Genomic DNA, 11,756 nt, shown 5'->3' with positions numbered 1-11,756 from the left:
GACTTGTGTGCCGGGGCAGCGGCAGTCTGGCATCGCGCGGCAGCTGGGCAGAGCGAAACGAGCAGCCGGTTGGGGCCGCGCTGCGGCAGAGGGACCAGAGGGTGCTGTCATTTACAGCCAAGGGCTGTAACAGCGTGTGGAAGTCCTCAGCAGTTCGTAGTACCTTGCTTTAGTTGGGGTTTACACATACTGAGTCCCGAGTGGAGCTGCTTGTCTCACCTGGTGTTTTTAGGAATACAGGCCGACCCGAAGTGAGCGACCAGGGTCTGGTCCTGGTGAAGCTCTGGGTGAGACTAGATGCGACTGAACCAAGTAGCGCTTCTCACATCTTGATTGTGGTGGACATCCCTTTAAAAATAAGTTGTTTTTAAGGTTCTTAACATAGTCCCTGCTGGTGGTCTGGTTGCCTGTTCTTATTGTTCCAAAGTTTATGTAGTTAGGTCAGTGCGTAAGAGTAGTTCGGTTCAAACCATGGATCCTTTCCGTATACATCTTTGGCTTGGACAGATTGAAAGGCTATTGTACTCTTTCTGCTGATAGTGTCAACTTTATTTACCAAATTCAGATCCTGTTTAATATTTGCTTTATACTATTTAAGTAACTGTGTAGAGAGAAAACAGAATGTGCTCTGATAGATTATTACATGCCCCTTGTGTAGGACAGAATTGTAGCAGGTAATTAATACCCTTGTCTGGGACCAAGGAAGACATGGCTTTGGTTTCCTCCTTTACCACAGACTTTTGATTATAAGCTTGAGCCAAGCTTCTGCCCCAACTTTTGTTTTGTTTGTTGATTTGGGTCTAAACTCTGCTGATACTCTTAAATCAAAAATGAAATACAATGTTTTAAAGATGGAGATACAGTGTTTTAAAAACGGGTTGGCCTGAGTGTGTCTTGAGTAACTTACCTGCAAATCACTTATACATACTTTAATTTATTAAATCACAAATCCGACTTTGCTGCTGTTTACTTGAACAAACATAAAAGTTTGTGCTTAAGTTGTAATGTTGATGTTAAGTCATAAAAATGTCAGTGAATTCAGACTCTGCTTGATGCTTCAGAGGCATCTGAACTATTCTGGTGGTGTCCTTATGTGTTCCGGGACAGAGCTGAGAAGGCAGTTACTGAAATTAGTCATTGTCTTCTCTTGCGGTGTTCGCAACGTGAGTGAGAGATGCTGCATTAAGCATATTGGATTCAAGCAAAACATACTCATGTACCCGATATATTTTGCAGGAGACTTAATTAGTATTGACAGATGGCTCTTGTCAAAGAATGGCTTCTTTTTGTCCAAGTTGTTGGAAAAGACAAAAAAGACTGAATTCAAGAAGTCATAGTAATAAGAGACAAGTCCATCCTGGAAGTTAATATGTGAAATTGATAAATTAAGAAGGCATTAATAGTACAGAGAGGCTATTACATTAATGGGAGTAGTGCTCAACCCCATGGAGATAATGTACAGGCTTCCAGCTGATGCTTTAAAGTTAAGTAACCAGGTAATACCCTGAAGATTGGGGAAGCCCCATAAAAGCATTCATTATAAAACAGAAGCGTTTTCATTTGTTGGGAAGATATAGCCAGGGTGTAGAAGCCAGGTTGTACATTCGTGACTTTCAAGTGAGTCCCCTGCAGCAAGGAGAAAGCTCAGGTGGTTTGGGGAGGGTTTTGTCTTTTTCGTCAGCCCGTGAAGTGAAAACCTATAAAGCAGAGAGACTGATGATCAGAGAGAAAGAATATGATGGAACTGTTAGGCTTGTATTGGACAGCTCTATGAAGTTAGAAAGTTCCTGAAGTAAAAGGACTCTGAACCTTGTGATGATGAGCCTCCAGATAAGACGTGTCTCATCTAGAGAGTTACAAACCCCCACTGCCCCAGCTAGAAAATGTCAGACCAATAAATGTGAAGCTGGTATGACAAGGTTGGCATCCATAAATGAAGGGAGGCCGAAAAGCTGTTGTTTATATGGTGTTGGCCCTTGATACCCCACAGGGGCTTCATTGTGGTTTAAAAAAAAAAAAAAAAAGTTAAATTGACACATGATGTTTCATTAAGGTTTTTCAAAGTAGGAAGAATCGTGCCAGTAGCTGGATCTAAAACTGCATCTATACCACTGTATTCACAATAGATAACCAGAAATCTGTGTTTTAACGTGCTCAAGCTTTTTGAGAGACTGTTTTTGGTAGAATGTTGTATTTGAATGTTCTGCAGAAATCTTGAGAAAACAAGACTTTTAACTGAATGAATGACCCAAATGTTGCCATTGCACAAACCTGTTAGTGTGTTTGCTGGCTTAAATATTTACAAACCATCCCAATGACCCCTTAGTATTTAAAAGAGGAAGTCCCGCAGATCTGAGTAAATACTCATTTCTGGAGTGGTAAATTTGAACCTGTGCCATGAGCATGGCGATAACCTTACAGTTACTTCTCTCTTAAGATTGAGCCTGTCAAGCGAGTCAGGCATCAAATGCTGGCACTATGGTCCTAAACAGTATAAATTGCTGAGAATATTCGGGCAGTTGGAGCCACAAGGCTTTATTAAATTTGTCCAGGGGACTAGAAACAAAGCTCAACCTCAGGTGTCTGGCAGCCAGCGCTCCAGGGTGCGACTCTTTCAGCTTCTGGAAGAAGTCCTGTGCAGCTGAAAATGGCCATTCTGTAGCTTACAGTCATTAATAATTTCCTGTTGACAGAGTATTAGCCCTGTAGTAATCTTCATGTGACATAACGCCTCTTTGGAGGTCTGCACTGTAGTGTTGTGGAATATGCAAGCTGGCTTTTCTCCTGTCGTGCCGTCCTCACTGGCATCTGTTCACTAATACAGAATGTGCTTAGTCTCCTGTTACAGGGTGCTCTAGCTCCTCTTGTCTTCGAGGCAGAGTTAAATTGCTATCTACAGACGCGTGTGGTTCACCTCTGCTGTTTTCTTCTCCACTGGTGCAATATATTAGCACTGGTGACACAGCATAATGCAGAGCTAAGGTAGCTCTTACTGAATCCTTTGTATCCACTGTACAGCTGGATAACTGCACTTTGGGCCATCTATTCATGTGGCACGTTGCCAAGTCAGCCTGGTTAGGCTTGTCAAGGATACTAATGCCAAGCAGCAAGGAATTTGGTATAACAAATCCAGTCTGTAACACCAGATGCAATGTGTGGCCTTTATTGCAAATTTATTCTGTTTTCATTTGCTTAACCTTTATGTTGCCATTTCTACTCATGCCAAAAAAACAGTCTCTGAACATGGAAAACCTTAAAATTCAATCACTTGGAAACTGCTACTGGAATTGTAACGCAATAAGCATGTAAGGAAGGAAAAGCAGAACACTTGGATAATCAGTGTGTACTGGGAATATCAGGTCTTCAGATGACTGTATCGCGAGATGCCAGAAAAAACATTGACAGCCAGATTAGAGTGTGATATTAGTTACGTTGTTGGCATTTGGCCAAGCAATCTGCTCAGATTCACTACTCGAAAAGTCCCCTAAGAAACAGTGTGCTATGACAGATGTTGATTTTTAATACTTTAGTTTCCTTTATCCCTTCGTCAGCTTTTGTCTGCATTTTTAAAATGAGTTGATCTTGCTGAAGAATTGTCTTGATCCTCAGTTAGGAGTCGGCTAGAGGTGCCAAGAAGCAGCGATAAGGCTGCAGAAAACTGGATGAGGAGTAGTAATTACACTGCGTAGGGAACAGTTTTGCTGCACTATTTTGTGTGCCCTCTCAAAAGGACGTGCTTTATTCTGGTCTTAAATTTTACTCACTTTTCTCAAATTTTATTCACTGTAGCCGTGGCTATAGAAGGGATCAAAGGGAAGGAGAGTCTTGGACAGATTTTAGCACCATTTAAAATTTTGGGAAATGTCCAAACATGAGTAAAAACATAGGCTGTTCTATTTCAAGTTAGTTCAGTTACTCTCCACCTAGTATTAGAGTACGTGTATGCAATTACAGCAGTGTTCTTGCATTGATTTATGTTTCCAGACATACTTATTTTCACGAGCATGAAAGAGATTGAAAATGGGTTTGGGATTTCCCTGGTTCCTGCCGATATAAAACTGCCTAATCAGGAGAAGAGGGAGGGGGAGTGCTTCTAGGAGGGTTGCTTTCTTGTGATCAGCTCTGGACGCTTGCAGTTCCAGAGCAGTGTAGAAGCCTGAGCAATAAATGGATATAAGAGGAAATGCTTACTGCTTTAGCATCTTACTACACTGACTTTAAAGCATATCTGTCCTGTTCCCCCCACCCTCTATAATTAGGACTTGGCTTTAGGGAAGCTTTTTTCACCCCTTAACTGGTTGTGTTTTACTCTGTGTTGAATGCAACTGAACTGAAAATTGATAAGAGAATCTGATCATGCAGGTACTTGAAAAAAGATCAGTAATTTCACATATTGGCCATAGTGTTTAATGAACGTACCTTACTTGTTTCTTTCTGGACCTAAAGCTTTCTTTACTGCACAAATCAGCAGAGGTTTATTTTAAGTACACTAGCTTGTCCCTTTTTTCATGACTTAAAAACTGACTTGCATAGAGCAAAAATATGCTTTGGATCCAGGGGAACAAGAAGAAATATATGTCTTCTGTATGTAGCATGTGAAGGCAAACACTAATTTAATGTAAAATGATGAAAGGAAAATGAACTCCTGCGACTTTATCATGACTCTCTGGGCTAGATTTGAAAAAACAATTTTACAAAAAAGTCTTGCAACTGTTATTTAATTGATTTCTCTGTTGAATGCAGTTTAACTCTTCTCTCCTCCTTTCATCAGAAAAATGAGTGGTGGGTTGGCACCAAGCAAAAGCACAGTGTATGTGTCCAATTTACCCTTTGCTTTGACAAACAACGATCTGTACCGGGTAAGTTTTTGAGAGCTGCACTGTTCAGATTTAACTTGTTGACAACAATTTTGAATATAAATACAATACTCATATATCATCTTCAAGTTAGAAAAGTTTGTCTTGATAACGCTGGATCATTGGGCTGAGGTCGACTGTATGAAGTTCAATAAGACCAAGTGCTGGGTCCTGCACCTGGGCCACAATAGTCCCCTTCAACATGAGAGACTTGGGGAGGAGTGCCTGGGAAGCTGCCCAGCATAAAAGGAGCTGGGGCTGCTGGTCGACAGCCAGCTGAATAGGAGCCAGCGGTGTGCCCAGGTGGCCAAGAAGGCCAACAGCATCTTGGCTTGTATCAGAAATAGTGTGGCCAGCAGAAGTAGGGCAGCAATTATTACCCTGAACTTGACACTGGTGAGGCCATACCTTGAGTACTGCATCCAGTTTTGGGCCCCTCACTTCAAGAAGGACATTGAGGTGCTGGAGCGTGTACAGAGAAGGGTAACAAAGCTGGTGACGGGTCTAGGGCACAAGTCTTATGAGGAGCGTCTGCGGAACTGGGGTTGTTTAGCCTGGAGAAAAGGAAGCTGAGGGGAGACCTTATTGCTCTCTACAACTACCTGAAAGGAGGTTGTAATGAGGTGGGGGTTGGTCTCTTCTCCCATATAACAAGTGATAGGATGAGAGGAAATGGCCTTAAGTTGCGCCAGGGGAGATCTAGGTTGGCTATCAGGAAAAAATGCTTTACAGAGAGGGTTGTGAAGCATTGGAACAGGCTGCCCAGGGAGGTGGAGGAGTCCCCATCCCTGAAAGTGTTTAAAAGACGTGTAGATGTGGTGCTGAGGAACATGGCTTAGGGACCCTGGCAGTGCAGGGTGAACGGTTGGACTCCATGATCTTAAAGGTCTCTTCCAATAGATGATTCTGTGATTTATTACTAACGAAATGCAATTGTCTATTGTTAAATCTTTTCATTTTGTTTTTTATTTCAGATTTTTTCAAAGTATGGAAAAGTTGTCAAGTAAGTGACCTGATATGGCCTGCTATTTTTGTAGCTTTAATTTTAAATATTTGATGTCTTTGCTTCACTTGAAAGTCTTGTGCTTTTTATAATTGAAGTATGAGTGTGGAACTTTATTGAAGCCCTGTTCATTTTTAATAAAACATAAATTTAATTTAACAACTGGAAGTTCCTGCGGTTACCTGCATAATGTAAGAATATTTGTATTGCCTACTTGTTTTGCTGACCACTTCTTAAGAGCAAGTAGAATGTTGTTGTATAGCAATGGTCTTTTCTCTGAAACAGTTGAAATAATATTCTTCTAGTAAGTATTGTCCCCCTTCCCCCAAACATCACCCAGGACACAAATGGATAAGTGTAAAAGTGGGAGCTTCTGTTTCTGTGAACTAGATGTACATTGCAGTTGTGGGAACTGTGACAATTCCTCTCTTTGTGGTTCTAAAGGGACTTGTTATTGTGACTGGTTAGAATTATATTTAAGATTAGATGTAAGGCTGCATAGTAACAACTTTTAATATGTGAGGTACTTATGAACAACACTTGCCTCTGTGTTCAAATGATAGAAATAAATGCCACAGTAAGGAACTTGCTGTTTTGTTTTGTTTGTGTATTTTTTAACTGGTCTGAGTAACCAGCCCCAAGGCTTCAGTTTTTAACCCTTCAGCAGCTACTGTCTACTCTAGCTTCTAGTAGCTGCTGTAATAATCCGTGAGGTAGAGCTTGAAGTCTCAAGTGTGTTTCAGGTGACAAATAGCAGAAAAAGCCAAACCACAACTTTAGAAAAACCTATATTTTTTAATTGACTGAGAGAAAAACCCTTCTGTAGAGCTCTGGCAGACATGCAGTTATGGATACCATGAGACACCTATGATCTCTACTGTTTCCGAGGTGGGGTGTCTGACCTGTTTTAGTTGATTGTTGAATTACTGATTTAGAAAAATCCCGATTTAGAAAAATGCTGACTTCTCTTCTGTAGTTCATTTATCACCTCAATATATACTGACTATTATGATTTCAGGTCTGTTTGTTCAGAGAGAAATCGGAGCACGTAGGGCTCCAAGGAGTTGCTGACATTTTAAAGATTTGTCACACTTGTTTTTTTCTATGCTTGTGTTATTAACTGTTACAGTCAATATCCCAATTAGAAACCCGACGCTCATATTAGGGTTCTGTTGGAACTCTTGGAGGAGTACCTTGGCGAAAGAATTAATGGAATTGTTCTAAAGTCAGTTTTATTGACACTTCGACTCAATGCATTCAGTTGGATACATGCTTGTCCAAGAGTCTTTGGTAGAAAAACTGTTCTCAGCTCTATGTTTCTGTACATAGATTTGGGGAAAAATTCAGTTTTCTTTACTGAGTTTTTATTTTATACACTTTTTACTACGTAGGTCATCTGTTACTTATACAGGTAGAGTACTTGTGTACTTTTATGTAGCTGCAGACTGGCATCCTTTTTCTCACTTTTTTTTTATGGCTAAATACAATTGATGTTAAGATTGAAAGAATTGAGGTTGTGTGAGTTTCCCCTCCCCACCCCCCCGCTCCCCATTAACCTCTTTTTTGTTGTTGTTGTTTTTTGTATATTGTTTTTACTGGATCTAAATCTTAGATTTCTTGATGTGCTACCGCAGCTGTTGATTCCAATGTTAGACTGAAGGTTTAACTTTGTATGTCATGTAAAATAACGCAGGCATTCATGACCTGCTTGGGTTCCAGCTGGAGATATTTGTAGAACGATACTGTATATACTTATCATTTCCTATCATGAACCTGTTTAGCTGGTTAGTAGATTTCACCATTTGGATGCAGTTCAGTGCATTGTGTTCTTCAGCAATGATAGGAAATGGTCAAGATTACTCCTGGATTTTAGTTTCACCTTCAGCATGTGTAGTTCCCTCCAGGGAACTTAGGTTGTCTGTAAACCTAAAGAGTATGTTCTCTGTTCTTCAAGTCACCCAAGGGAATAAAGAATGATATTGGATTGAGAAAGACTCCACGTATTGGTTTTTAAATAATTTCTCCACTCTACCTGTAAGCACATGGCCAGGTTAGCTCTTCCTTTGAATTTCTGTTCACTAAGTCTTTGTAATGTTAAGTATACTTTTTGCTATATAACAAAGCCAAGATCTCGCTGAGATCTTTGAGGAAGAAATGTCTCTGAAGTAATTTTAGTGTATCAATAATGTGGTTATATGCTTTCAGAGTTACTATTATGAAAGACAAAGACACCAGGAAGAGCAAAGGAGTTGCCTTTATTTTGTTTTTGGATAAAGAATCTGCACAAAACTGTTCTCGGGCACTTAATAACAAACAGGTAAATTGTAGAAAGTTGTTATGACAGGAGGGTTGGGTTTACAGTCACCAAATATTTACCTTTTTTTTCCAATTTGCTGTAGTTGTTTGGAAGAGTAATAAAAGCAAGTATTGCCATTGATAATGGAAGAGCAGCAGAATTCATTCGCAGGCGTAACTACTTTGATAAGTCCAAGTGTTATGAATGTGGGGTGAGTAAAACCAAAAATGAACTAATATATTCCATATTTTGACTTTGTAGTGGTTTAACCCCAGCCAGCAACTAAGCACTACACAGCTGCTCACTCAGTCCCCCCACCTCCGCCCAGTGGAATGGTGGGGAAGAGAATTGGAAGGCTTAGAAGTGGGAGAACTCGTGGGTTGAGATAAGAACAGTGTAATAATTGCAATACTGTTCTAATAATAGGAATGACAAGGAAAACAACAAAGAGAAAGAAATCCAAGAGAGACAAGTCATGCAAATGAAAACAATTTTTCACCACCAACTGACCAATGCCCAGCCAATCCCCAAGCAGCAGCCCCCCAGCCAACCTTCCCCCTAGTTGTATTGCTGAGCATGACGTCATGCAGTCTGAAATATCCCATTGGCCAGTTGGGTCACCTGTCCCAGCTGTGTCTCCTCCCAACTTCTTGTGCACCCATACTCGCTGGTGGGGCAGTGTGAGGAGCAGAAGAGGCCTTGGCTCTGTGTTAGCACTGCTCAGCAATAGGTTCCTGCGTTGTCAACACTTTTTCCAGAACAAATCCAAAACACATCCCCGTACAGGCCACTTTGAAGAAAACTAACTCTACCCCAGCCAAAGCCAGCACAGGCTCTTGGCCATTGCTAATCCTGCCCGTGCTGTTAAATTATTTTTTCTTTCTGTTGATATTGTCAACTTGCACAGAAGTTGTACCATTTCCAAGAATGATAGTAGCCCTTTTGGGGGCTTTGGGGGTGGTGGAAAATACATACGTATATTTGCTGCCTAACATGCTGATGAGCAGACAGATCTGAGTATCAGTATAATGCTGCCTGAGAAGGAAAACCTCCTAGTCTTTACTTCCAAATACCTGCTTTTGCTATATCTGAGGAAGTTTATGATATAGTTGGCAATAAAATAAATATTGGAAACAACTGGTGTTATACAGAATAAGTGTGTTTTGAGTTTTAGGCAATTCCTCACTTTTCCTGAACGTAATAACATAGGAAATTGAGATTTGGATGGTTTTAGAGTAAAAATGTTGACTCACTCGTGTTTCTTAAACTGTTAATGCTGAGATTTTTATCATGTCTTGAACAAGCCATGCTGTAGTGTATTCAGCTTTTACAGCTGAAGAAAATCTACTTTACTTATATCTTGTTCTCAATTTGCAGTTAAAAATGCGTATCACCACTAATCTCTTGGTTTCCATGGCAAGCTTATAGAGAAGAGTTTGTCTTCTGTGTGCTAATTTAGCATTCCATTTATCTTACTAATTGCTTCCATTTTTTTCCCCATGAACTGTCTTACATTAACTTTCCTCATGATATGTTTTAACACACAGTTGTTTGTAACAGTTTCTGTTAAGCAATATTTCTTTTTCTCCAAGGAAGCAGGGCACTTAAGTTATGCTTGTCCTAAAAATATGCTAGGAGAGCGGGAGCCACCAAAAAAAAAAGAAAAGAAGAAGAGAAAGAAAGTAGTTGAACCAGAAGAAATGTATGTATATTAATTTACATGTTACTAATTCTTTTAGGAAGTATTTTCAGACTGAACACTTAAAATAAATATCTACATATTTTTCTCTCTCTCTGCACAATGAAGTGAGGAGGAAGAAGAAAGTGAAGAGGAAGGAGAGGACCCTGCTTTAGATAGCCTCAGCCAAGCCATAGCTTTTCAGGTACAACATAGAAGCATTGTTTTTTTTATTACTTATTTAACTGTTCTTCCCTTTTTAGCTGCTTTTGAAAAGCTCTGAGATACACACATAGGTCTGTCTGCTCTGTCACACTCAGGGTACTCTTGCCTGGCAGTAGTTGGTGCATTGCAATTTTTTCATTCCTTCAAGCTCCTTTCAGGAAAACAGTCGTGCAGAAATGACCAGGAACATCCTCTGCCCTCAGTCACTAGAATATACTCGAACAACATATATTTCTGGAGTGCTTCCTTTGCCTGATACAGTCCATTGCAGTCTCTAATAGACCTTTTCTCTCAGAACATGTTCAATGCATTTTTTAAATGTAGATAGTCTGTCACCTGTATTGCTATCTTCTTTAATGCTTTTCACAGGGTTTTACTTCACTACATAGAGCAAGCCTTATATTCAAACTTTTTGGCTCCCTAGTCCTCAGCTGTCCCCTTTGTGCCCCTGCCCCCCAAAAAATCCCTCAAGAGCTTTTAAGATAACTTTGTTCTGAATATGACTGTAATGAGTGTAGAACTTTCACATGATGTAGTTCAAAAAACAATGCAAATATGCACAGTTATTCCCCCCACCCCCAGAGAACTGCACAATTGGAAGTAAAACCTATAAATGTAAACAACCCAGGAAACATTCCCATTTCTCTCACCATGTAACGATTTTAACTGGGAGAGCATGTTTCCCAGCAAAAATAGGAAACATCATTTTAAACCTTTAGTTGAATAACTTTTACATCCCTGAAAACATTCATTCCCTGAATGAATGACTGCAAAAGACAACAGATAGAAGACTTGTTAGTGGAACAAAGCTGGTTCCATAATGTCAATTTTAAAGGAGATGTCATCTTTCCTTCCGATCTCAGCTGCTCTGTAGTTATGTAAGTTTGCCCTGAGCAAACTACCTCTCTTTGAAAATACAGAGTAGTCCATGGGGCCTGCATTGGTGCAGAAGACTTCCGTTCACACGTGAAAACTACTTTCTAAAGTGTTTTCTAGTGCGTTCGTGACACAGTTTATCTGGAAATGGGGAGAAACCCTTTGAATTCTTTAACTTATTAAATAATACAATGCATATTAATAATTAGCATTATTATTTATAAAGCATCTTAATTTTTCTTAATCTTTGCTAATACTTGTCCTTCTTTCATTGTAGCAAGCCAAAATTGAGGAAGAAGAACAAAGATGGACACAGACTGCAGGGGAATCTTCAGTTTCAGATGATTCAAAACGTCCACGGATTAAGAAAAGTGCTTATTTCAGTGATGAGGAAGAACTTAGTGATTGACATATTGGTGTATATGCATATATTATATATATATATTGTACATTTTGTAAAGTGCTACAAAGTTATCTGTAATACAGGTTTGTCTTGATGTTGAAGACACTTAACTGAAAAACCTGCCCCCTGAACCCCCAGTCTTTTGATATCTCTCTAAAAACTTCAGCTTTCAAGGCAGCTGCTTAAGAAAATGATGTGTTTCTACACTTAAATACAGAAAAATAACTGGGAGAGTGCTCTTGCAGTTAGTATCTAGACCCACACTCTGGGAGCAAAATCTTTCACACGAGAATTTCCCAAGATTTTTTTCCTAAGGTCTTGTTAGGATCACTGTTAGCACCACTGATGTTTTATGTACTGATCTGTTTATTGCCTGTTGGGAAGCAGTGCTTTAGTAGTGCTTTGGTAGTATATGAATC

At 39.8% G+C, this 11,756-nt stretch overlaps 1 protein-coding gene across 1 annotated transcript; it reads left to right on the top strand.

Annotated features, from left to right (window-relative positions):
* Positions 1–4,774: 4,774 nt before the first annotated feature.
* ZCRB1 (zinc finger CCHC-type and RNA binding motif 1) lies at positions 4,775–11,532 on the top strand. The gene is made up of 7 exons (XM_010142287.1): positions 4,775–4,859; positions 5,831–5,859; positions 8,065–8,176; positions 8,259–8,366; positions 9,748–9,857; positions 9,963–10,038; positions 11,212–11,532. The coding sequence occupies exons 1-7, from the start codon at positions 4,776–4,778 to the stop codon at positions 11,341–11,343; spliced, it is 651 nt and encodes a 216-aa protein (XP_010140589.1). The 5' UTR covers position 4,775; the 3' UTR covers positions 11,344–11,532.
* The last annotated feature ends 224 nt before the right edge of the window (positions 11,533–11,756 follow it).

This window comes from Buceros rhinoceros, unplaced genomic scaffold, assembly GCF_000710305.1.
Source record: "Buceros rhinoceros silvestris isolate BGI_N320 unplaced genomic scaffold, ASM71030v1 scaffold5768, whole genome shotgun sequence".
NCBI classification, from domain to species: Eukaryota; Metazoa; Chordata; class Aves; order Bucerotiformes; family Bucerotidae; genus Buceros; species Buceros rhinoceros.
This window is presented reverse-complemented; position numbering and strand designations above follow the sequence as displayed.